Here is a 25044-nt window from a genome sequence, read left to right as displayed (position 1 = left end):
AAGTAATCCTGCTATAGTGTGTTAATTTTGTTCTGCTGTTCCACAAAAAAGTTCCCTTTGAATTGTAGCAAAATGGTTTCCAAGTCATTTATTTAACTATCTGTGACCCTACTCATGGCCTTCACTGTTATAATATCTGACTGCCTTTCCATGGTTGAATGCATCAGTCCTTGCATCATCTCTGGAAGGTTAGGAATGTGTTATTTTCCCCACTTCAGGGTAGGAAACTTAAGAGGAATAGAGAGACAAAGCGAATTCTTGTCTAAGGTCACACAAAGTCAGTAGTAGAGTGGGGAAGTGAATACAGAGGCCATGAGTCCTAGATCCAAGTACTGAACCACCCTTCCTTTCTTATCGTTGGCAAAAAGGCAGTGATGATTCTTTTTTGCTCACTTTTCCCGTAGAACCAATTTTTTATTAGCTGTGCTGATGACAGAGTTGTATCGAACAAGATTGGAGATGCAATTGCTCAGAGGATTCTTAAAGCCCACAGGTAATTTTGTTATTAAAGGTACCATCAAGATGTTGTTACAAGGATGATGAAAGAAAATATGATAAAAGGAATCCAGAGTGCATCTAGGTCAAATTCTGTTCTGTTGCATCAGTGTAAATCTGAAATAATTCCTTTGAAGTCTGTGGTATTGTTCTGCATTTTGCTGGTGTAGCTGACAGGAGAATTTGGCTCTGTAACTATAACATTCACTGGGAAACAGTCCTTTGATACTGTATTAACTCTTCTTCATGATTCTAACCTACCTTGAATTTTACACTCAGTTTAGTTTAAGCACTTAAAATTATATCATTTCTCATCATTGATATGTTGTTTATTAAAGAGTAAATTTCTTGTACAGGAAATTGCCTTTCAATATGGAAAGCAAAAGCTATTGTATAGTAGGGAATTTGTCCAAGTTTCAGGTTTAGAGCATTATTTCACTTCCAAACCTTTCCTTAAAAGAGCTGGGGGATATTTTACAATCCCTACGTCATCTCAGAGGCACTCTAGTATTTTAAGTAGTTTGATAATTGCTGCATGGATGGATGGCATCCAGATAATTTTTAGTTACTGCTATCGTTTGAGAACAAGTGACTTGGTGACAGTACTGATAACTGGAGCATCTAGCACCCGATGAAGCTGTCTTTTCTGTGACCCTAAACACCGTCACTTAGGCTTGTTTTTTTTGGTATCTTTAAGACACATTTATCTGTACTTCGTTCTTGCCAGATTGAGTTTGTGGCCAACATTCCTCACTTTCCTCCCCACTTTCACTGATCACTTGTGCTTTTTGCTGTGCACGAGGATGAGTTTGATTTATTTGGCAATGGTTTTTTCTGTATATTCCTATTGTCTATAGCAGTGGTTTTCAACCTTTTATTAATTGTAGACCCCTAAAAAATGTTGAATGGAGGTGCAGACCCCTTTGAATTGTAAGTGTGGGTATTCACATACTTTTGATTTATCATAATCATCTTTTGCAGACCCCTTAGACATAGTCTGCAGACCTCCAGGGGTCCACGGACCACAGGTTGAAAACCACTGGTCTATAGGAATGCATGGGCTGATTCTCAGGACCTGGGAACCCTGCTGGAGTCATTAAGATTTCACTCTTTTGAGCACTTCAGTGTAGAAGTATTGGCAGGTATAGAACAGACACTCATGAGAGAAAGGGTCTGATTTTTCTTCACAGAGGTGTAAATCAGGTGTCTATAAATGAACAGCAAACCAGTGTGAAAGCAGAATTTGGTTCAGCGTGTTCAGAGACACGAAGGGAAGGACAAGCAGTAGGGGACCTGGTTTGTTTCAACATGAGCACCATTTTTCTATGTAAAGGCAGCAAGCAGAACAAGATGGGAACAGGGACAACACTTAACCATACCAAGCTGTGGAGAAAACCTGTGGGGCAACTGTCTCATGCCAGAATAAATCAGGTGTAATGCAGTGAAGTGAAAGGAGCTGCACTGGGTTAAAATCAGTGTGATAACAATCAGGCCCTTTATATGCTATTTGTTGGGGGCAGAAATATTTTGCTCATCACATCAAGGCAATGTTATCAGATGCCTCACCAATGGCGCTCGGCATTTAAGCGATGGTGCTTTGGTGTGTCATTCTTTGCGCTGTAATCTCCATGTCTTGCTGGGGCACTTGGGCTTCATGTCACTTTGTGGTCCCAGAGTAGTGTATTGATTTAATTCGAAGACAAGGCTTTTCCCTGCATTTAACATGGGGGGAGTGGGGAAAAACCCCTTGTCTTAAAACTGAGTGGGGTGGGGGGGTGGCACAGGGAAGGCAGCTGCTATGGCTCAGGCTCCAGCCTCTACCCAGGTTCATGGCCATAGTCATAGCTGATGCCTGCCCCGCCCCCCCCCATGGCCTCTGCACCTCACACTCTCCCCCCTAAAGTCTCTTCCCCCATCTCTTGCCCCCACGCAGCCTCTACTCCCCTGCCTGCTCCTCTCCCTTTCCCCCCTCTCCCCTTACTCTGCACCAACAGGCTCTGTGCATGCTGCAGCCTGGGGCACTGAGCGTGGACCCAGCCCAGCCCCATAGCAACCGCATGCAGCTTGCACAGCTGTTCCAGGGGCTGGGTTGGGCTGGGGGGAGCAGAGAGGTTCTAGGGGAAATAAGAGGGGTGGGAGAGAGCAGAGAGGCTGAGGGAGAGGGGAAAGCGGGGAGCAGAGGCAGGGAACAGGAGGGGGCAGTGGTGGCAGGGGGTAGGCACAAGCAGCGAACCAGCAGCTTGGTCTCCCCACCTGCCCACCCTGCTGCCTGCCCTCCTGCAGCAGTGTGGGGTAGGGGTGAGTTAAAGGCAACCCTTCTATAATTAGAGTCTAGATATGGAAAATTTTAACAAATGTATACATTTTCTATGTCTAGAATCTAATTATTGGGGGATTGTCTTAAATTCAGGATCATCTTAGATTCGAGTAAATACAGTATCAACAAAGTCTTGTTAGACTACAGAGATACTCCATTGTGGATTTCCTACTTGGATCTAGCCTATCTGCACTGGTGTGTCCCTGGTTGTAAGCCTGCCGTAGCACATTTTACTGGATTGCTGCATGCTTGTAACTTAAACAGCTACAAAAAAGGCAGGTACGACTTAACTACAAATTCTCCAATGACCCATTTTCCAATACTTAGCCTCTTTGTTACTTCAGTCTTATGCTGGTATAACTCCATTGATTTCAATAGCCTCACACTGTCCAAAACTGGTGGGTCAGATGAGGCCCCAAACACCTGGATCAGGTCCCGTGTGGCCTTGGCTGGTCCTTTATAGCAGGATCAGGCCCTGGGGCCCTCTGCCACCTCCGCCTGGCCCTACATGCTATCCAGTCTGAGGGGCACCCCACAGGACCTGAAATCTGGCAGCAGGGAAGCAGTGCCACCACCAAATTTTCAGACCTCTGGAGGGCCCAACAAGCCAGATGACATGGTGTCAGGAGCCAGATCTGGTTGAGGACACCAGAGTGGAGGGTCAAGCCCAGGCTGAGACCCACAATGCATTGCCATAAAGAGGCTAGCATTAGCTAAGTTGAAGAATATGGTTATCAGACCCGATTTTTCCATATGGAATTGACACCTTCCAAATTTCATAGGAAAAGCAGACTGACATGTTGACATTTATGGAGTATTCTGAATCAAGCCTGCACGCCTCTTTATTCTGTAGCAAAACATGCTTTCTACAAATATAAGTAATATCATCTAATATAAGCCTCTGTGCCATGGGCTTACTTTTAATAGGTTTTACAATATGCAAGTCATATTTTGTATGAAAACTAGTGTCTTAATATTTTTCCCTTCAAAATGCAACATAGGTTCACAAATAGCAAGAATTACTGGGTTTTTTTATTTCAAAATCTCTGCCGTTATAACTGTTTGATGTGTGAAGGTATTTTAACCACTTCTGAAATTATTTTGAAAGGAACATGAAGTTAACATTTTGACTGTGATAGAAACCTTTAAATACTTGCTCTCTTAATCTAGGATAAACACACAGTTTCCTCAGTATCTGCAATATATCTTTTTCACTTCCCTGTGTTTACTATAGGACACCTTGTATAATGTAAACACTGAGATTATTGAATAGTTTGTGCTTGTTTAAGCTATGATTCAGCAAGGCACTTAAAGCACATAATGAACTTTAAATACCTAAATAACTCCATTAACAATCCAGATCAACTGGAAGTTATGTCAGGGCCAACACAAGCTCTTCCGTTAACAGAGGAAACTGTTGTGTTGATACATGTACTTCAAAACAAGGGTGAACCCCTTCTCTGGTATTTGTGCCTCTCTTGTAAAGGTGCAGACCTTTTAAGTTTTCCCAGGAAGGAAGGAAGGCTGTTAGCAACATTTGTAAACTGGTCCCCTGGATATTCTTTTCGGTTTTGAAATGGTTTTCCCCACATCAAACTGTTTGCCACCTGGTGATAAGTCCCTTACATAGAGCTCCCTTCACAGAGATAACATATATGAAAATAACTACAAAAAAAATGAAGGTAATAATAACAAAATAATTTGGGCTTTGATAGCAGTTCAGCTTATCAGAAATCACCCACTATAACGTTCAGGGTAGGAAAAATACGCCCTCTAATAATATCTGGAAAGGCAGAGAGCATTTGAATTGTAATCAACTCAGCTGCATTTTTTTGGCAACCTACTGTTGTTTTGGATTACAGAGACACCTCTAGAAATAAATCACAGCAGAAATTGGCTGGCCTTCAAGATAGGCATCTTCGTGTCAGCAAAGAAAGGGCAAAAATGTGTTTAAAAAAAACAGTTTATTTAGCAAGTCGTTAGTAATATAGGGTCAGATCATAGTTAAGGGTACTTCAAAATGAAGCTGTCTTTGTAAGTTATGATGTATGAGGCCAACTATTTGCCTTTCTAAATATTCAGGGAAGACCTGTATCTCAAGGCCTTTCAAAGTGCTCTGAGTATTCCATCCACTTCTTCTCCCCTGTGTTTTCTGCTGCTTGGAAACCACAGGTGGCAGGAAAAATTCTGAAACTGTAGATCTTATTTTGCTGTTAGGCTTATAATAATTTTACAGGGATGATGTGTGTTGTTTGCCATGTTCAGTAAGGCTGTGCTGTCAGTTTAAATCAAGGCCCTGAAATTCACTTCTTACTATAACAGTAGACACAACATTCAGGATAATTACCCCATCTTTGCATTTCTAACACTTTAGTCCTAACTGGTTTTTATTCTACACCTGTTCTTGTGATTTTCAGTTCTTAGTGAGTTGCACATTCTGTGCATAAGTGTTTAAGCACATGTTCTAGCATTGAGTGTGACCACAGAAGACTGAAGCAGGAAATACTTTTGACCCTTAACTCCCTTCAAAATGTAGTAAGAGTTTAGTGCAAAAAACTGTATGAGAGAGTCCATACACTGGTAACTAGTTAATACAATAGGGCTAAATGCAGATATTCAGTAAGCCTGAGCGTGAATTGATTTAATCTTTACAGGTTAGTCTAACCTGCATAGATTGAACAAGTGGATAGACATTCACTTTTGATTCAGGAAATGCAGGCATATACCTGCAGTGGCTCAGGCTAAAAGTTGGGGGGCTCAAGAGCAGCCCTCCCTTCCCTTCCACAGTACTAAGCTGGGGGGGCATGGCCATGCCATAGTGGGCCGCTATGATTAGAGAGGGGTTTAAACCCCCACCCTGGCTTGCACAGTCTCCAGGTGAGCTGTGCTTGGAGGAGAAGGGGGAAGAAGCTCTTGACAGGCTTTTCTCCACTCGCTGCTCAAGGGGTGAGGAGTCTTGCCAGCCCCCAGCCCCTGGCTAGCTCTCTGAGGCAAAGGGAGGGGGAGGGGTTGGGGGAAGGAGGAGCTGCTTGTGTGGAGTGCATGCATCTGTTGATGATACTGGATGAGCATTTCAATCTCCCTCTCCTTGATCTTCATACTGTCTGCAGCTGTGGACAGGAAGTGAGTGGCACCAAAGCCTCTTTGAAGTGCCTCTGCTGTCTTGTTCTTTGGGGTATGAACAACCACTTCCCAAAGAATTAATGAGGGCAGTGTGAACTTGTTTGTTCCAGACAGATCTGCTGCCACCTTCTTATTATCCTGCTAGCTAGTGCTTCGTATTTGCCTAAATCTCAAACTGACAGCACTGACAGGTCCCATTCATTGCAAACCAGGTCATTTCTCACACCTCTCTCTGTCCCCTGTTGAACACTGGCAGATTACAGGACCAGGAAGCAGAGAAACAATCACCAACATTAATCACTGCATACTGAAACTTCATTTTAATAAGGGTTTCAGGTTGGGAGATGCTTGCACTCTGATGGCTTTGAAGCAAGCTTATCAGAACACAAAGCTTATCAGCCCATCAAGCGCTGCTTGTCGATTACAAAATAAAACAAAAGCATCTCTCATTAGTTCAAGCTCTTCATACCTGCAGGGTGTGGGCATTTGCAAGCCACTGGCTTCTTGCTCAGGAAAAAGAGAGGTAGAGCTGCAGCCCTGGCTGGCTCTCAGACATTTCCCAGCTGACCTGCTGATTAGTTCCAGAAAGCCCTAAGCAGACACTGTCCCGTCTGCCTCCATTCCAGGGAAGTTGGAGACACACACGCATAGACACCTCTCAGAATTAGCTAGCACTGGGCAGGTGGGGATGGCTGGATGCTGGCTGGCATCTGTACCATAGGAGAGGGATCCCTGCTTGAGCAGCAAGTGGTGAGGGGGGCAGGGGGAACGTGTAGCAGGAGCTCTGTGCCCCTGCCAGGCAGACCTGGCTGCAGTCCGCCACCCCCTTCTCAGCCAGCTGGAGCAGTGATGGAGCTCTGGCTAGGGAGGAGAGGGGCATAGCCAGCCCTGCTCTCTGCCCAGGGCTGAAAAGCTTGCTGGGGCACACTAATTAACTTAAACCAGGAAGGGGTCTGGGACAGAAGTTCCATAAACCAGTTTGACCTCAGCCAGTTAAGTCTGATACTACATTCAACCAGGCTTATCTTAAACTAGTTTCAGCCATTTTAAAACTGGTTTATGTGCACTGAACTTTTGTTCTGTTACAGCAGGGATGAGGAACATCCAGCCCATGGGCCAGATCCAGTTGGCCTGGGACTTCATTTCCCAGCTGCCCCTGCCCTCATGGCTTGTGCCAGTCTCCATGGAGAACCCAGCCTCAGCTGCGCTGGCAGCACATGCGGCAGAGCAGCACAGCGGGCTGCTGCAGAGTTGCTGGGAATGTGAGACGGGGGCAGCTTGCTCCGGAGCCAGGGCAAAGCTGCGATCTGTAGCCTACACACTCCGGGCAGAGGCACACATGCAAGGGATCGCGGCTCTGCCCTGGCTCCTTGCAGCAGTGACAGCCTGTCTGGAACCAGGACAGAGCCACGATACCCTGCATGCATGCCCCTTCCCGGAGCGTGCAGGCTACAGCTCACGGCTCCGGAGCAAGCTGCCCCCGTCCCATGTTCCCGGTAGCTCCAGAGAAGCCCCCTGCACTACTCTGCTGCACACGCTGCTGGCGCGGCTGAGGTCTCCATGGGGACCAGCACAAGCCATGCGGGCAGTGGCGGATGGGAAATGGAGTCCCTGGCCAACCAGCTGCCCAGAGGTTCCCCATTCCTGTGTTACAGGTTTAAACCAGTTTCTGATTATTTAAACCAGTTTATGTGTAATTTCTGTCCTTAGCCTAGAAGCTTAGCTTTAGGAAGAACTGGAGCTAGTAAGTTATGTTGAAAAGAAGCTGCCTTTGCAGCCCCAGGAAAATTATCGTTGTGTTTGTTGCAGGGAGAACAAGCGGTTCCGAGTATATGTGGTGATCCCGCTGCTGCCTGGATTCGAAGGAGATATTTTAACTGGAGGAGGGAATGCACTGCAGGCCATAATGCATTTCAACTACAGGTAATGCACATAGCTCACAGCAGGACAAGGCTGTGTGAGATCTTGACAGTGGTCTGTGTGGTTTTGATGATGCTGATAATTTTTGTATGTATTATGGTAGTGACCACAGACCCCAATCAGGATCAAGGCTTCCTTGTGCCGGGTGCTGTGTTAACGAATAAATAAAATGTAGAAAAGGATGAGAAAACAGTCTGTTTATACAATTTGCACTAAACTCTCAAAATGGTTTTGTATTGTTATTATCAGACTCTAAGATACTTAGTAAAATGCATGCTGCACCCATTATCCAACCTTAAGAGCCAGTTGAATTGTCACATGAGGCATTTTCTAGAAATGTGGGCAGCCAGTGTATTTAAAATTGGAAAGCAAGGCTTGCTGTCATCTTGGATCTTTGGAAGTGAGGCAGAATGTTAGTGCTGCCTGTTTTCTTACTTGCTATGCATAGCAGCTGGAATTAATAATAGTTTCAGCAGTTTTAATCAATACCTATGTTAGTGGATTATGGCAAAGGGAAAATTTAGTCAATAATAATGCCTTGTGCAGGTAAATATTTAAATATACATGGGCAACCTCACCATGACCTTACAGCTCTCTTCTGAATAACATTTCGATTGCATAAAAGAATGAATCAGTATAAGATTAGCAGTTTTCTATTAGAAGGCTCCCAAATAAGATTTTGTTTTTCCTTCAAGTGCATGGACCCAGGTTTTAATTATGCTTGAAATGTTCACCTTTCCTTCAGCAATTTGGATGCCATCACAATGTATTTCACAATTTATGCATGGTTTTTCCTTGCTGCTTCTGGTATCCTTTTAGAAGCCTGACAATGTTTTTGGTTTTGACCTTTCTTGGAGGTTTAATAGAGTTAAAATTATGGGCAACTCTCTTTGTTCAGCAACAAATGAATGTAGCACCACACGCATTTGTTTGAGTTCCAACATCACAATAAATGTTCACTCTATTTGATGTGTATGTGACTTCCCTGGTGCACAACCAGCGGAGGGAGCCTAGCGTTTTATTGTTTCCTCAGCCACATCAGTTCCCGCATGGCTTTAGTTTGGCGTTTCATTGGGCTTTGTCACCAGAAGCTGACAGGTGTCTTAGATCTGTGGATCAGCTGGAGATAAATGGACTTGGCTTTTGAACACAGCCACCTAAATCGGGCCCGTAAATATATGCACACATAACATTAATTTATTTTTGTGTGCTAGGCAGGAGGTCTTCACTGAAAACCCTCCCATAACTAAGGGGAAGGCATGGTACTTAGTTCATTCATTTTGCTGGAATTAAAGACTAAGGCAGTCCTCAGAGCTTCCAGCCTGATGCTCTGTGCTGCCTCAAGGGGAGTTTCCCATGGCAGGTACTTTGCTTTGAGGGGAAGCCGGTGGGAATCAAGCATGTAACTACCCTTTTTGCCTTTAGAAAGCCTCCCTCATTTACTTATTTATTTTTCAAAAATGACTTATGCGTGCTCAGAGATCCAGGCTGACCCTAGGACTTAATGCCCTTCTCTCCTGATCCAGACAAGAGAAGCATTCCCAGCTCAGCCCTGGTGGAGAAAGGCTGAAGAGGAAGGAAGCAGTGACAATGGGCTGCTTCCTGTTCCTTGGGACCCCTTCCACAACTCTTGTGCACCAGGGGGATTAAGATCTCTTCCCATCGTACCACAGGGCTGCAAACATTGTAGCCTCGCTCCATGGCCTGCTCCCTGTAATAGAGGACCTTCAGCCTTTAGTGTCCCAAAAGTCCACCTGTGCACCTAGCTCTACATTGACAATATTCTGCAACTGGGGCTTTAAAGAGCAGAAGGATCAAGGCAAGGAGTGGCCGGGGACTGTGGCTGTGGGGCTAAGCTGGGCCAACCCGCTCACATTGCTGTGGGCTTGTGCAGAGGGGCTGGGCTGGGCTGGGCCGGGCCACAGGGATAGGGCCCTTTCCATCCAGCTGTGGCTCGGGCTGAGGCCACGGGGACTGCGTGCCTGGATTGCTCCCAGCTCCTCGCGCCCAAGCCGAGCCGAGCCAGGCTGTCACATAGCTGCTGCGGCACGCAGGGCTCTCCCCTCCTCCTCCCGCACCGTGGGGCCGGGGGTGATTCTGTGCAGCGCTGCCTTAGAGATCAGGGCTGGGAGGGCACAGCGCTGGGCCCCACTGTGGGGTGGTGGGGGCAGAAACCAGCTGCAGGAAGCTCTTGATGGCTTTTTTCACCAGCTATATAGAGTATAGCTGATGAAAAAAGCCACCGGTGGGTGTTCTCAGTTGTGGGCTCTGTGAGCAAACCCTTCACTTCTTAGATTGTGCTTGTCCCCTCCTTTCCACTCAGGCTATGGTGTCTGGCCGTACCCTGACTCCTTCTGAGGGTGGGGGGCACTCCAGAGCAGGGTTTTCCCATCTCCACTGCCTTCCCAGCCAGCCGGAGCAATGATAGGGGTCCAGCTAGGGAGGAGAGGGCTGGGGCCAGCCCTGCTCCGCTGGAGCAGACAGCACAGCCCAGAGCCACAAAGCATCTGGGATGCTGGGGGATTGACTTAACTTAAACCAGGAAGGGGTCTGGGACAGAATTTCCATAAACCAGTTTGACCTACATCAGTTAAATCTGATACTACATTCAACCAGGTTTATCTTAAACCAGTTTTGGCCATTTTGAAAGCGGTTTATGTGAACTGAACTTCTGTTCTGTTACAGGTTTAAACCAGTTTCTGATTACTTAAACCAGTTTATGTGTAACTTGTCCCTAGTCTATGTGTCCTACACATCTTAACATTTATTTAAGAAATTTATTCTGGAAATATCAGTTGGTCTAATAAAAGGTATCACTGAGGAACCAAGAGTTCTAGTTTTTTGTATGTCAGAATATAAATACACATTTTTATCATACTTACAGTGTAATTCGTACCTAATTTAGGTTGCTACTAACTTCACAAACCTATTTATATGTTGTTGCGTCAGAACACTTGTATTTTAATTTCTGCCTTAATTCTCTTCAGGACCATGTGCAGGGGAGATCGTTCTATTCTGGGGCAGTTGAAAACAGAAAGTAAGTGCTTTGTTTCCCTCCTGTTTGCTGTGTTAAGTGGTAGGACATGAAATTGTAATTGATGAGCTACAACGCATAAATTAGCTCATCCAATTGCTGAATTGTATAAGCGTCAATAACTCAAAATGCTGCAATGACGTCAAGAAAACCTTCAAGCACCTTCATCATAAAGGAATCGTGCTAGCCAAACATCTGCATCTCTGCTGAAATAGAAACAGGCAGTAAGATTCAATCTGTGCCCTCCTCCTGGGCAAGAACCCTAGTGCATTCTGGTTTGTCATTGCTGTGGCACCACGGGTCCTATTGTTGGGTAGTGCAGTGCAAAGCTGGGGAATTAGGGGAGATGTGCAGCAGTCCATGTAGTGTAGTAGCATAGGGGAGATCAGCTAGGAATTTCTGCGTGTGGTCCCATCCCATCCCTGGAGCTTACTGAGTCCTATGTCTGCTCTGGAGTCGGGTTTGTTTTTAGCTATGTTATTGTTTGGCACCCAGTGGAGATAAAACCATGTGGCTACACAACATCTGTCACACATGCTTTCTCACAACCAATTTGCATATTTTAGTTTTTTGGATATAAACCAAAGGACCACAAAAAAACATGTACCAGAAATATACCTGGCAGACCTTATGCCTAACTCATTATTAATCTCTTTGAGTAAATCTAAAGTATGGATCATTTAAAATAGAAAGCACTTTCCATAGTATATAATGCCAGAAAACCTGCTTCAGTTTCTTCCCAAGCTCAGCTAGAGAAAACAGCTGCCTAACCCAGAGATGCTCAAACATTAGCTTCTACTGGCATATAGCGATAGGCAGATTTTGGTCTTAATTGAGGGGTATCATGGATAGTCACTTAAGCTGTCTGAAGGGGTCAGAGGGACACAGAGAAACCATAATAAAGCCATGTCTATTTTTAAGAACTGTGTAAACTACCTTATTGTTTAAAAATGTTTTGAAAAGGAAGTGTGTTGTTTGTCCTTGGCTTCATATTATTAACAACTGTTTCTCTTTCCCCACCTGCTCTTCCTCCCTCCACCCCCATGCTGCCTTTATTTTGCAGTTGGGGGGGATAAGTGGATAAACTACATATCATTCTGTGGGCTTCGAACATACGCTGAATTAGAAGGAAAACTTGTCACCGAATTGATCTATGTTCACAGCAAATTGCTAATAGCCGATGACAACACTGTCATAATTGGTGAGTAAGATAGGAGTAATTGCACTTCTTGATTAATCAGCCTTAAACCATGCCCAAAGATTTTCTGTTGTGTTTAAAATTCAGGTGGTTCTTTACTTGCTATGACAGCTTATCTTCCATTTTATTTGCTAACTCCTCCCTCTCCACCCCCACTTTCCCACCTAGTAATTCATTGGAATGGGAACTAAGTAAATTTGTTAATCAGTTAACAAAAAGGGAGGAAAGATCCTAAAGTCTGTTGATTACATTATAAAGGAATTTTAGTCCTGAACTTCCCTGTGGCAGTTAAGTTTGTTCCTCAGCAGGGACCTCTGTCCATCTGTCCTACATCAAACTCTGCTAAATTTGTGAGACTTGTCATCTGCTCTTTAAAGAACAGAATGTGCTGCAAATCTTGGAAGATTTGAGCAATATGCACCAGTTATCAACTCCCCTTCCTAGGAACTGGGAAAATATGTTACAACCAGTAATAGATACGATACCATCTGTCTCTGTTACTACATGTATATTGTGAGACCATAAATTAAAACTTAATCCCATTGGCCATGATTTGTACAGCAGAATGCAATGGCAGAGTTTGAGCTAGATTTACCCGTTTCTTAGGGGGGTAGAAAAGCCCTTTTCACTCCGCTAGATCAGTGTATAGTCTTGGCCCTGAAGTAATTTAATTCAGATCACATAAATCTTTCGCCTTTTACTAAAGATTTCCATGGAGAGGAACAGTTAGGTCTTTAAAAAATAAATTAAAACAATATTAGCTTCCTTCGAAGTCATAGTTTGGGATGCAGCCTTAGCTTGAGACCAGCACAGGGTGGGTTCCACTACTTAGCCATCCTTTTGAGAATCCTACTGTTTCTCATATAAAGAAGAGCTAAAGTTTATAATACAGGACTGATTCTGCTGCACCCGCATTAGTGCTCTCTGGCTTGGTGATTTACCCAGTGTATATATGCAAGTCACAAAATCCCGTGGCAGAGGTGTGCAAGGAGGATGAGGAGGAGGACCTTTCTGCATTTTAGTCCTGATAGCTGAGTGGTTAGACCATTCACCTAGGAAGCAGGAGAGCCAGGTCCTAGGTCCCCTTACCCAAAGGAGTTTGAACCTACTATGAATCTCTCCAACTATGCCACAGTTTAGTCCCCTTTCCAAACCGGCTCAAGATGGCTCATTGAGCAGCAAAGAGCAGGAGATATCTGGGGCTGGGAGGATCAGCACAAGCTAGAGAGCATGTTGCTTACTGAGATGACTGCTGCCCTGGACAGGAGCAGGTGTCAGGGTTCAAGCTAGAACCCTTCTCCTAATGAGACAGAAAGCTTCACACCGCATTGCACTGTATCCAAGGACTACTAAATGCAAGATACAGTGGTTCAACTTCAAAAGGAGCACTGGAGAGGGGCCTGGGTAATGCCTAACCCATGGTCAGGTAGTTAGGACAGGGTTAAAATGACAGTGATTAGCAGATTTGCATAGTTACAGGAGCATACAGACATAACAGCTGATGTGTTCTTCCCAGAAGCAGCTCCTTCTCCCCCTGTAAAGTAATTAAAAAAAGCACATTTGTCTGTAGCATTAGATATTTAACCCCACGAAGGGGGTTAAATACAGTGTTGGGCACCCGGCAGAAATTTCTGCTACTCCCTTCCAGTCCCATTCTGTAGCCAAATAATAGAATTTTCCTCTGTGGTCAAGTATGAACTGCACTCAAAACATTTTTTTTAAAAGGTGAAATGCTCTATATAGGGAAAGTTCACCTGATGGGAAAGGCATTTCTGATGTTTTTGTACAAGATGTTCTTATGCTGCTGCCACTGCAGATGGGAGAGAAAAAGAACAAATGTCCCTCTTGGTCAAAACGGTCAGTAAGTCCCTGCAGGGGGCGTTTTCATGGCATTAGCAATAATTGGTGATTTGCACACACAACTCTCCATACACAGAACAGAAAATGTGACTCCTGGGAGTTTTGGAAGCCTTACATACTAGTTGTTAGCCACTGGAGTCCTCCACTTCCCTTCATGCAGCATGACTCAGAAGTTATTGCCTTCTTCCTCAGAAAGGTTTTTCTTTTACCTTTTTAATTTTGACAGAAATATTCATTCTAAGTGGCCTCTGCTGTGAAACTTACTTAACACTGATTCTGCCTTAGTGTCGGGCTCAAATAAAAGTGAATTTTCCCCCCCTAGTTTTTTAATACAGTGGCAACAGCCCACCAAATGCTATAAAACAAGCCAGTTTGTGTCATTTAACATATTAATACAGAGAGCATTAAATGGCTATCCTTTCATTGGCAAAATAGCTGGGGAATGCTTAGAAAACTTTTATTTTGGATTCAAAATAGACTGACTTGTTTCATGCATTGCAGTTTATGAAACATGAGGCTATTTTCCCCTTCAACCTGATCTCAGCTCTTTTTGGGTCTCTGACTCTTTTATCAGAAGTGCCTTTGAGGGAAGATCTGTTGTAACAAATCTTCATCTCAGAAAGTCCTGGTCCTTAGTAACCTCGGTTGTTTCGCTAACAAAAAATAAAATGGATAATGTTCACTTGGCATTTACACTGATCTTCTCCTATTTCAGGAATGAGCAGAAGTAATTAACCCTGCTCTCTCCCAGCTACTGCCCAGGATGAGATTGTTACCCTCCAACTCCCACTGTATTTTATCTCATGCACTAGCAGATTGGGGTCCACAGACTTTGGTGGGCTAATTCCACACAGCTGAGCTTGTCAAGTGCGTTTATATATACAGGAAAGAAGGTGGCAGTAGGGACCACACAGTGGGATGGTAGAAGGTGGTCAGGCAGAAGAGTGGCAGTGAAAGGAAATGCACAGAAGAATGTGAGGTTGGAGAAAAGAGATGTAGTGACACTCCTACACGTACACACAAGCGTACACAGATCTTTCCCTCTAATCTCAGGACATCATGAAAAGACCAAAACCCTGCAAAGAAGGAGCAGGCAAATCTCATGGGTGATAAGCAAAACTCTATTCAAGGAAGTTACATTTCTTGGGAAAGTGGGAATTTATCTATAGTGTTATAGTTGTTGTATTATTTTCCTGTTAAAGGCTCCGCTAACATCAATGACCGCAGCTTGCTGGGAAAGCGTGACAGTGAAATGGCTATTCTTGTGCAAGACACCGAAACTGTCCCCTCCATGATGGATGGAGAGGACTATCGAGCTGGAAAATTTGCTCAGTCACTCCGTCTCCGGTGCTTTCGGTATGACTGCTCAACTTCCCTGAGGACTCAGGGTGGTGGGGAGGGAGCGTCTTGTTGAATGCTTGAGTAGCAGATTCACGATCATATGCAGTTGGGCCTCCTCCCAGCAGGTTGTGTGAATGCAGGGAAACAGCTTTGCTAATATAGAGGTATTGCATTCCTTGTTGATCCACAACAGGGAATATCTGTGCTGTTGTCCAGAAATGGTTTGAATTATATTAGAAGTACAGCTTTACCCCTGCCACAAGGAGGTTCAAGGCCTTTAAAATCAAGGGAACCTATTTACCCAGTGGGTTTAAATTTATCCCAGCCTGGTCTTAATTTAGCCCAGAGTCTTTTTTTTAGGCAGAGTTATTTCTGGTGCAGTCTTCTCCTTGCAAACAGCTGTTTGAATTGCATATCTCTCTGCCTGGGCCCTTAAACTAAATAAAGTGACCATAATAATTTGAGGGAAATCTGGGATGGGGGGGGTGCCGGAGGATGACAGTGCACATGCGTGAATGCATATGTACACACACACATGCACGCACACCCCACGGCTCCCAGAAGCAGGGCCACACATGCGTGCATCTGCACGGTCCTGCCCGCCAACTCTGCTGTGCAAGTGGCTCCACTTGCAGCCCAGCTGGGCTCCCTGGAGAAAATTGAAGCAAAAGTCCAAGATTGGCATGAGTCTGCCCACATGTGCCTGGCTCCTGAGTCAGTAGCTCGGCACGTGCAGGTGGGTTTGTGCCAGTTTGGGACTTTTGCTTCAATTTTCTCCAAGATGGGGATGCTGAGACAGCCTCCAAAATCCAGGACTGTCCTGGCCAATCCAGGACATAGGGTCATCCTAAAACTAAGGGAAGTCACAGGCAAGACAGTAAGACTTAGCTCCACATGCTAACTCTGCACCGTATCAATTGTAGGGGGCAGGTTTTTCTATTGCAATGGGAACTAGTTCCATTAGAAATGCCCTGTGGACCACAGTACAGCTATTTTCTCATTAGGATCTTTCTTCCATTTTCCATCCAAACAGTTTTTAAACAGAATGAAGGGGACAGTAAGGCAGTTTTAAGTCTAACGGGCCACTCTGTGTATGAAACAACATCAAGTGATAAGAGTATTTAGGAAATTTACTTTGGGAAACTTTATATTTCTTCTTTGTATTTATGTATTGATTTTCTTTTCCTCAGGAGAAGCAGTGTTCAGAGGGGGTAGAGCAATGGACTTGGAGATGGGGCTGCACCACGGACAGCCTGATCTTACAAGATGCTGAATCTGCTATCTGGGATACTGCACATACTCAGCTCCTGTAGCCAGTACAGAGTGGCCTTCTAACAGGATGATTTCAGTCCCTTCATGTTATTGGCTTTGGGAACACTTGCTGGCAATTAAAAAGGCAGCCTTTCATTCTCTGATAGACAATATGACAGGATCTCTCTTAGGTTTGAACCATGGCAAGCACAGTGCAGCTGAGCACTGCAGTACACATGCAAATACAGATAATACTGCGGGTCTGTTATTAATTTCAATTTTTGGATGCTTTTCTAGGGTCACTTAATTTACTAAATGCACATGGCATTTTCTTACCATCGTGTTTTATTTTCCTTCAGAGAAAAAGATGATGATCAGAAACACATTCCTGTTCAGGGAGATCATCCCTGGGCAGTTCTGTGTTGCCTTCAAATGGCATAAACTCTTCTTTGTTTTCTCTTTTCAGGGTTGTTCTTGGTTGTTCAACAAATCAAAATGTCGATCTCCTTGATCCTGTTTGTGACAGATTCTTCAAGGAGATGTGGGTTTCCACAGCTGCTCGCAACGCTACTATCTTCGACAAGGTGAAGTACATGGCTCCTTTGGTCTCTTGCCTTCCAGCTTCCTTGCTGCCAAGAGATGTAAACGAGAGCAGCAGCAATCTGACTTTGGGTTGCTTTTGATTTACACCTGCTTGTGTGAGAGATTCAGGGTCTGAATTAAATCTTCTGTTTGGCCATATACAGAGCTAGGTTCTCCAATAAGAGCAAACTTTCTAGATAGTTTCCAGCAACAATCAGGACATACCCTAGAGATTTCAATATGCAAGCTGTTGTCTGGGTGCCTCTTCCTTTCACATTGATCTCTGCACAAACTTTTAGGCTCCCCCAGCTGCAGTAGCTGATTCACTTATACTTGATGATAGCTTGTTTTTTTTTCCCCACCCCCATCCCCATGAAGTGCAGCTAGTGGTACTGAACTCCGCACTTACATGCCCCCTCTTCTTTCCACTTTCATCAGGTTTTCCGATGCCTTCCCAGTGATGAGGTGAACAATTTAGTCCAGCTCCGTGACTTCATCAACAGGCCAATATTAGCAAATGAAGATCCTGTGAAAGCAGCAGAAGAATTGAAAAAGATTCATGGATTTCTAGTCCAATTCCCTTTTCGTTTCCTGGAGGAAGAAAACTTGCTTCCTTCTGTTGGAACAAAAGAATCCATGGTGCCCATGGAGGTTTGGACTTAAGAAGAGGTAGACTGCTTTAGAGTTGAAAGCCTGGTTCTTTGGAGACGAGTTTGCACACAGTCTGATTTCAAGAAGCTTTTTTTGCTGAGGTGGCCGCAGAGAAGGTCTTCACCAAGCTAATGTGCCTTTCGTAAGGATTTTGGTGGAACAGTTTCAGACAAAATTACACTATCATGGGAGGAAAAAAAGAGTTGGAAACTCTGATTGATATACTCTATCCACTAAAAATAAGTTACTACTTAGCATATTCTAAGCACCTTACAGATGCAGGCCACTTGTTATGAAGGAAAAAAAATAGTAATATATAATACTACTACCAGTGCGCTCAGACATGTACCATAATTGTGATGTGGCTACGCAGGAGTTGTAGGCTCTTTGTATTTTCTGATTTTTTGTGACACAGTTTATTAGCTAGCTGGAGTAATCCTCTTCATCATCCCTGTTTTGTATGCCATCAAGACAATGCATACACCTCCATAATCATTGGGAAATGTTGCCTGATTCTGCTTTGGGCATTCCTAAGATCTTTGCTGGCTGAGTTTAAATGTTACATTTCTTACACAGAAAAAGACCGACCATTTTCTGGTCATAATCAGTATTTTAGCCTTTTCCCCCACCCCGAGGGAGTACATCTTTACTATTGGTACAGCAGTCAACATTCCCGATGCACACAGTGCAAAACCATGTAGATCTTAGCAATGGGCAACCCCAGCTGAGCTTGAAGGGCTGGCAATTCCCGAGGACTGGCAGTCTCCTGAATTATGTTCCTTGGGGTTTACAGACCTTAGGTGGATGAAACTTTTTTTTCTTATCATTTAAGATGTTTTTATTACATTTTATTCCCCAAGGGAGAATTGACTTTTTAACCAGAACCTTGGGCTGTGAACAGACGTAGCATTTCTCCTGGGGCAAAGTCTTTTGCCCTGGGATCCTACGCAGGTACACATGCACTGCCCTAGTCCGAGTCCCTCTGAAGTATGCGGCATACAATGTGCTAACACTTCTTTTACCTGGGACATTGTGGTGTGTGTCTGTAAGGTGATTGCGGGTCATTCCAGAGACAAGCCTGCCAGGCTGTGTGCTCTTGCTGGCCACGCGCTGGCAGAGGAGCAGCAATGCAGCTTAGAGCACCATGCAAATCACTGCTACGACTGTTCTGCTCTGAGCCACGTCCTAGGACAATCAGGCCTGCGTCAAAGAGAGAGGTATTTACAGCCCTACCTTTTTCTAGCTAACGAGAGCTTGGTGCTATGTATGAGGGAAAATACAATCCCAAAAGCTAGTCCGGCTAAAATGGGCTCCTCTTTTATATCACAGTGCTGTCTATTAACACTGCATTCAGTCCATGGAGCATTCCTCCTACTTCCTTGCCCTCCAGCCAACCTCCAGTGAATGTGTCCAATATTTGTTGAGAGAAACCTGAAATTTCAAGTGAACCATGTTCAAGGTGGATAGAAGTTACTCATATTGAGATCACACGTCCATCTATACTCTGCCTTGGGGACCTACTCCACCATGGATCATCATTAGGGACCTACCAAAATGATAGTTTCATGTTTTTTGTAGAAAATGCAAAATGGGGGGGTTTCCATGAAAAACAGCAAGCTCTGCGCTTTTGGCAGGCTCACTAAAAACCCCCTAAAACTTAAGCAGAGAAAAGGGCAGGGAGTCCTTCAGCCTTGGAGCACAAAGGGAGAAAAGGGGGTGAGAGGGAGCAAATGAGAGACTGAGCCTGTCATGTAGGCTTAGTACAGGTGCCAGTCTGGGGCCAGTCAGGGAAACAACAGGGTTTTGGTGCCATCTTTTAAGCAGCCAAAGGCATGCTGCTTCAGTAACTTGCTGCCTGAGGAGCACTGCGTTGTGGTTTGGGGCCATTTGCCAATCTGCAGCGAGGGGCAGGGCCACTGGGGCCCCTCAGCCAATAAGAAGTGTGGGGGGACCCTGCCACAATAAGCCTGTGAAAATGGCACCCGGCACCACAATCAACCTGTGAAATTGTCCATCTGTCACTTCGATTTGGGTAGGTCCGTAATCATCATGGTAATTAGCTGTCTCAGCCATGCAGAAGAATGATTCCATGTTATTTCAAGTACATACTAAGACTCATTTGGCATAGTTAAACTTTTCTTTTGCTTTCAATTTTACTGTAAGCATTAGTACCTATCATAAGACATGCCAAATCCTGGCATCTTCTGGGAGGAGAGGTTAAAACTGACCTCCCTGGGCACGTCTACATGAGATGTTTTATTGCGAAGCTGACTAATTAGCTCCGCAGTAAAGCATCACCATCTACACATGTGGCACTATTAGGCCAGAGTAACCAAATTAACTCTGCTCTAGTATAGTAGTGCCTGACACAAGTCCTGTGCTACAGCAGTGTTACTAATATGTGTAGATGCTGGTGGGGCTGGCTGGTGCATGAGGGTGCTACAGTTGGGGGCTGCCTGCTAGCTTGCCCCCCACTGTAGCCCCTATGAACGACGCATGTCCCCGGATGCTGGGGGGGCACGGCAACCACCCACAGGCGGCGGCAATGGCAATGGTTGGGGCATGGCAGCAGTGAGCAGAGAGTTCCCATAGGTGGCCACGGTGGTGGCGGCAGCAGGGAGGTCGGGGGTGGCGAGTGCCAACCGGTGGTTGGCAACCACCCACAGATGCTACCAGCAGTATTGGCAGTGGCCAATGGCTATTGGGAACTACCCGCAGATGCCGCTGGCAGTGTTGGCAGTGAGGGTGGGGGGTAGTGAGCGGCAGCCCTTCTGTCAGGGAGTCTACCACCAATCTCAGGGATGCACATGCACGCACATGCATATGCACCCACATGTCAGTAGGTAGGTGTCTCACCTATGTGCCCTAGCCAGCCCCTTTGCAGCATGTTGGGCCATGTCAGGCCCCCACAAACTGTGCCGGAGTTTATTGCTCCACCTTAATTTCACATGTAGACCTGCCCTCTGAAGACACAATTTTTCAGTCAGTGGGAGTGCGCTTATTCCGTCAGGGTCCAAGCATAACCTTTAATTCTAGTCCTATAAAATCCTTCCCTGTCTTTACTCAAAAGACATCACATATGTCCATTACTATGGTTCCCTTTGGTAAAGCATCCATACTGTTATTTGTCTTCTTTGAATGTTGACAGGTTCTAATGTAGTCTTACTGTTTTTTAGTTCTAGATAAACTTGTGGCACCATTTGACAGATCCACCTCAGACGCAGTTGGCACCATGTCCTACATTTAAGCCGATTGCATTATATATCTTAAGAAATGTAATTAGGCATAGAGTAATTTTGCACACTACATCACCTTAATAAGTTGCAAACACTAACATTCCTCAAGGGCAATGGAAGTTTCAGCTAGTTGCTACAGTTTCTATTATTTCATGTTCATATTTTATAGATGCAATTAATTAGTGGTAATATTGGGAATCACACTCATTCTTTATATTCAGTGAGTTGGCAGTCTGCTTAATCTGTCAAAAGTGCAGGTACAGCACTTTATTAAAACGAAATCTGTAATGGGTCCATAGGAGTATGTTATTTTTACCTGCAGCTTGTAGATAGCTAGATTCCATCAAAATTTGAGAGTGCTGTTATTTATAATCTCTGCCATACCATGCAAGAGCCAGGCCTCCCTCACCATTTCCTGTGCCAGCACAGTGCAAGAGCAGATGACTTGCATTGCAAGCAAAACAAAAGTATCTCGGGATGCGGCGACAGGCCAGAAGGAGCGCTGTTCTGAGGAACACTGCCCGCTCATGACCTAGAAGTCATGTAGCTGAATTACTGTAGCACTGCGCTCAGGCTCTGTGAAGAGGCAGAGTTTACTGAAACTAGCATATGCAGAATAGGTGTGGCAGGTCTCAGCATTGCGCTGCTTTGAGCTGTACAGCCGTACCCATCACGTTTCAGTTTAGCTGTGGCCCAGAGCTTTTGATTTCTTCCAGCATTTTTAGGCACTTTTACGTTGAGCAAAATTTTTAAAGCAAAGCAATTGTAGCCTGTCAAACAATCATATTAAACCACACATATAGAAAGTCGTTCTTGAAAAAGGCCAAACCCCCAAGATTGTGGTGACCCACACCCCAGGGTAGCCGAGCAGCTCATAATCTTTCGTCTAATTTTATGACATCTCCCAAAGTTATTTTCCTTTCTGAATAAAGGCACAGTGATAGCAATGACCTTAAAAAGAAGGAGGAAGTCCAGACAGAAAACTGCCATTTGCATTCACTGGGGTTTGATGCCTCTTGCAACCCAGCAGTGTTTCAGCTGGGTCGTGCAAATATGACTCTGGCCTCTTCTTACTGCCTCATGCTCCCATTTAGCAAGGTGCTCAGCACAGACAAACCCCCATGCCCACAGTAAGGCTCCTCTTGAAGGCAGGGGTCCCCACACTTTGAACAGACACCCTTACTGGGTCACCCAATAGTATGCAGCTCCCTGATATTCAAAAGAGAGTGTATTCTGCTCTGTAGGACCTGCAAACGTTATTGTTCTCTACATCCATTACTTGTTCACAGTTGCAGCAATCATAAAAGGCCTTTTTGTGACTGCCTGATAACTGGACTTTTCTCCTGCACAGTATGAAGCCACAATGTGGGTGATGTTCAGCACCTTAAAAGGAGTCATCACTGCACATAAACAATCACCACTGTCTAGTCCTTCAGACATCCGTGGCTTTCCCTTTTCTTATAACACACTTGCAAATATACTGTCTTACAAGCAGCGATGTCGTTTTTAAGTGCTAGTAGATCTTGAAACATGCAACCTGGTTTTCGTGGCTTTTAGTTTGTAAAAATTGTAAGAAAAAAGAGAAATTTCTTCTATGCTCAGACTTTATATTACACTACTCAACCTGCATGGGTAGTTTTTTAATGGTAGGTATTCCTAAGCAGGTACTAGTATGAGGCATCACTATTGCTCCTTACCATGTGTTTATGTATGTTTAAATAACGGGGTGTTTTAATATAGAGTTTGATATAGAGAGTCTGGATTAGACTTGCTTAGGATAGAAAACAGTGCATGGTTAAAAAAAACCTGAATGAATAATTTTCATAATTTTTTCGAGCATTTTATTATTACAATAATTTGTACAAACAACAGCCCTCCACTGTCGTATGGGAGAAGTGGGTTTAGCTTTTGGATTTGCCCAGGTGTGCTCATGGGCAAAACAAATCATACATCACATGTCAGGGCAGACTCCTGTTTCCACTGAAGGAGTTTCCATGGGCTGTCATCGAAGCAGGGTCCCTAGATTCATAGATTGTAAAGCCAGAAGGGACCTTGGAAGATCATCGGGTCCAACCCCCTAGTGCTTGGGAAGGATGTGACTGTTGTTACTCAACAGTCCCTCTTTTTTACACCGGTGTAAAAAGTTGAGAAGGGACCCCAGTAACATTTCAGCTAAGGCCAAGCTTAGAAAACTTTGTTTAAAAATGTTGGTCTAACAACAGGGGCAGATTTTTATGACATTTTCATATCAGTAAATGCCCCAATGTAGATACAGATATTCCAGCATAACGGTGCTTTTGCCATTAGGGCTTGTTGTGTTCAAGGAACTGGCATCAGCTCTGCCAGCAAAAGTACGTTACACTGGAAGAGTTCTCTGGTGTATCTGGAGCTATTCTGCCAGCCCTTTAATAGCATATAAAGGTTATGAAGCGGGGTGGCTGGAGGAACAAGGTGAAATGCAAGAGCAAGTACAAACAGGAGGGGCTCTTAAGTTGGAACAAATGTGCGTGAACTCTTGGCATCTGACTCAGGAGGGTTGGTAGGGAATGGTATGAGTGACTGCGGGAAGGGTTGGTGAGTGTTTTAGTGTGTTGGCACCAGAGTAGGAGCTGCCGATCTGTGTGTTTCCTTTAGCAGCTTTCAAGCCACTTGTCAATTTTTTTATATTAACTTCATTCACATTTTAGACCCTGATCTTGCTGCCTTCCTTACCTTGTCCCATTGATGTCAGTAGGAGTTTGCTTAAGCAAAGACCTCACGGTTGGGTAGTATTTTATTGTCTCTTTATTCCAATGGTTGAGTTATTGTCCTTTCAAGAAGACATGTCTGAAACAATCAAAGCTGGCATGAGTTTGGTATTGTAATAGGAAGAGGGCGGTATATGCAGTTGTGTAGTTATTACAATAGCATGTATATTTTAAAGCATATGGTGACCCGGATAGGCCAAACAAAAACAAGTTTGGATGAAACTTCAAATTAATTAATTTTATTGTATTTTCCTTGCTGGCCAGAGTCAAGTCCTTGGCTGATATAAATTGGCAGAGCTCCATCAACCTCGGTGGAGTCTCACCATTTCACACCATCCTAGGATCGGGCCTAAAGTGCACACTGTTGTCTGATCAGAGCAGAGCAAGAGCCTGTGCAGAGCTACATGATAGAGGTAATGCAGCACATGCTGGACTAGTCACCAGCCCTGATTCTGACTTTACAGCACTGTCAAACCTGGTAGCTAATCAGGAGAGGTGCCTCATGCCCAGACTGAGCTCGGTGGAAATGAGAACCTAGCAGAATTGAGGCCTAAAACAGGAGTGTTAACTCTGCTGCAACAAATGAAGTTTCACGATGTAAAACCTATGTAAATTAGATCAGAATTAGCCCTGCACTGCCAGCTCATAACTGTTTGCAATGGCCTTTCTTTTGCTTGCTTTTCTTTTGTATTTTCAAGAAGTTGTGGTCAGTTCATTTTAACCTACCAGTACTGATTTGTAAAATACTGTAGATGTTGTGACTAATTCTTACTTGCCTGGCTCTATCCTGAGATGTGGGAAATGAGATAGTGTTTAAAGTCACAGATCAAGAAACAGTCGCTTAAGTTTCTTGTACCTGATCTAATTGACAAAACAAGAGCTTCCATAATATTTGTATTTCAGATATTGTACAAGAGTTGCTGTAAATCTAAATCTCTGTACTTCTCTCCTTTAGACTGATAACATTGTGAACACTGTGAATATTCCTTCTGTGAAGGCTTTTGAATTGACAGTTTTGTATTCCTGTTTCTGCTAATGACTGCTTTTTTTCTCTGTCTATGACTATTTGGTAAATAAATATGTATTAATCAACTGAAAATGTAACTAAATATAATGTGTCAGAAACCTTTGCGCTATGACTACTGCTGTCTAAAATGTTTTAGGAATTGTGATAATTTTAGCAATCGTGGACCAAATTGTGCTCTTGTATGGCATCAAGAACATTTAAGGTAAACAGAATAACACGGCTGTATGTCGGGCAGCCCAAGATAAAATTAATATTAGGATAA

At 44.2% G+C, this 25044-nt stretch overlaps 1 protein-coding gene and 1 pseudogene across 3 annotated transcripts in view; both read left to right on the top strand.

Annotated features, from left to right (window-relative positions):
- Positions 1-24886, top strand: part of PLD1 (phospholipase D1) — a 114995-nt gene extending 90109 nt beyond the window's left edge. For all 3 annotated transcript variants that reach the window (XM_019500858.2, XM_014606208.3, XM_014606210.3), the window contains 7 exons: positions 405-493; positions 7745-7858; positions 10843-10892; positions 11953-12090; positions 15150-15303; positions 17006-17123; positions 17560-24886. In XM_019500858.2, the coding sequence (XP_019356403.1) occupies positions 405-493; positions 7745-7858; positions 10843-10892; positions 11953-12090; positions 15150-15303; positions 17006-17123; positions 17560-17784 (888 nt within the window). In that variant the 3' untranslated portion in view covers positions 17785-24886. The remainder of the gene's footprint in view (positions 1-404; positions 494-7744; positions 7859-10842; positions 10893-11952; positions 12091-15149; positions 15304-17005; positions 17124-17559) is intronic.
- LOC132251995 (U5 spliceosomal RNA) lies at positions 12759-12804 on the top strand (annotated as a pseudogene).
- Positions 24887-25044: the final 158 nt, after the last annotated feature.

Source organism: Alligator mississippiensis, chromosome 7 (genome assembly GCF_030867095.1).
Source record: "Alligator mississippiensis isolate rAllMis1 chromosome 7, rAllMis1, whole genome shotgun sequence".
NCBI classification, from domain to species: domain Eukaryota; kingdom Metazoa; phylum Chordata; order Crocodylia; family Alligatoridae; genus Alligator; species Alligator mississippiensis.
This window is presented reverse-complemented; position numbering and strand designations above follow the sequence as displayed.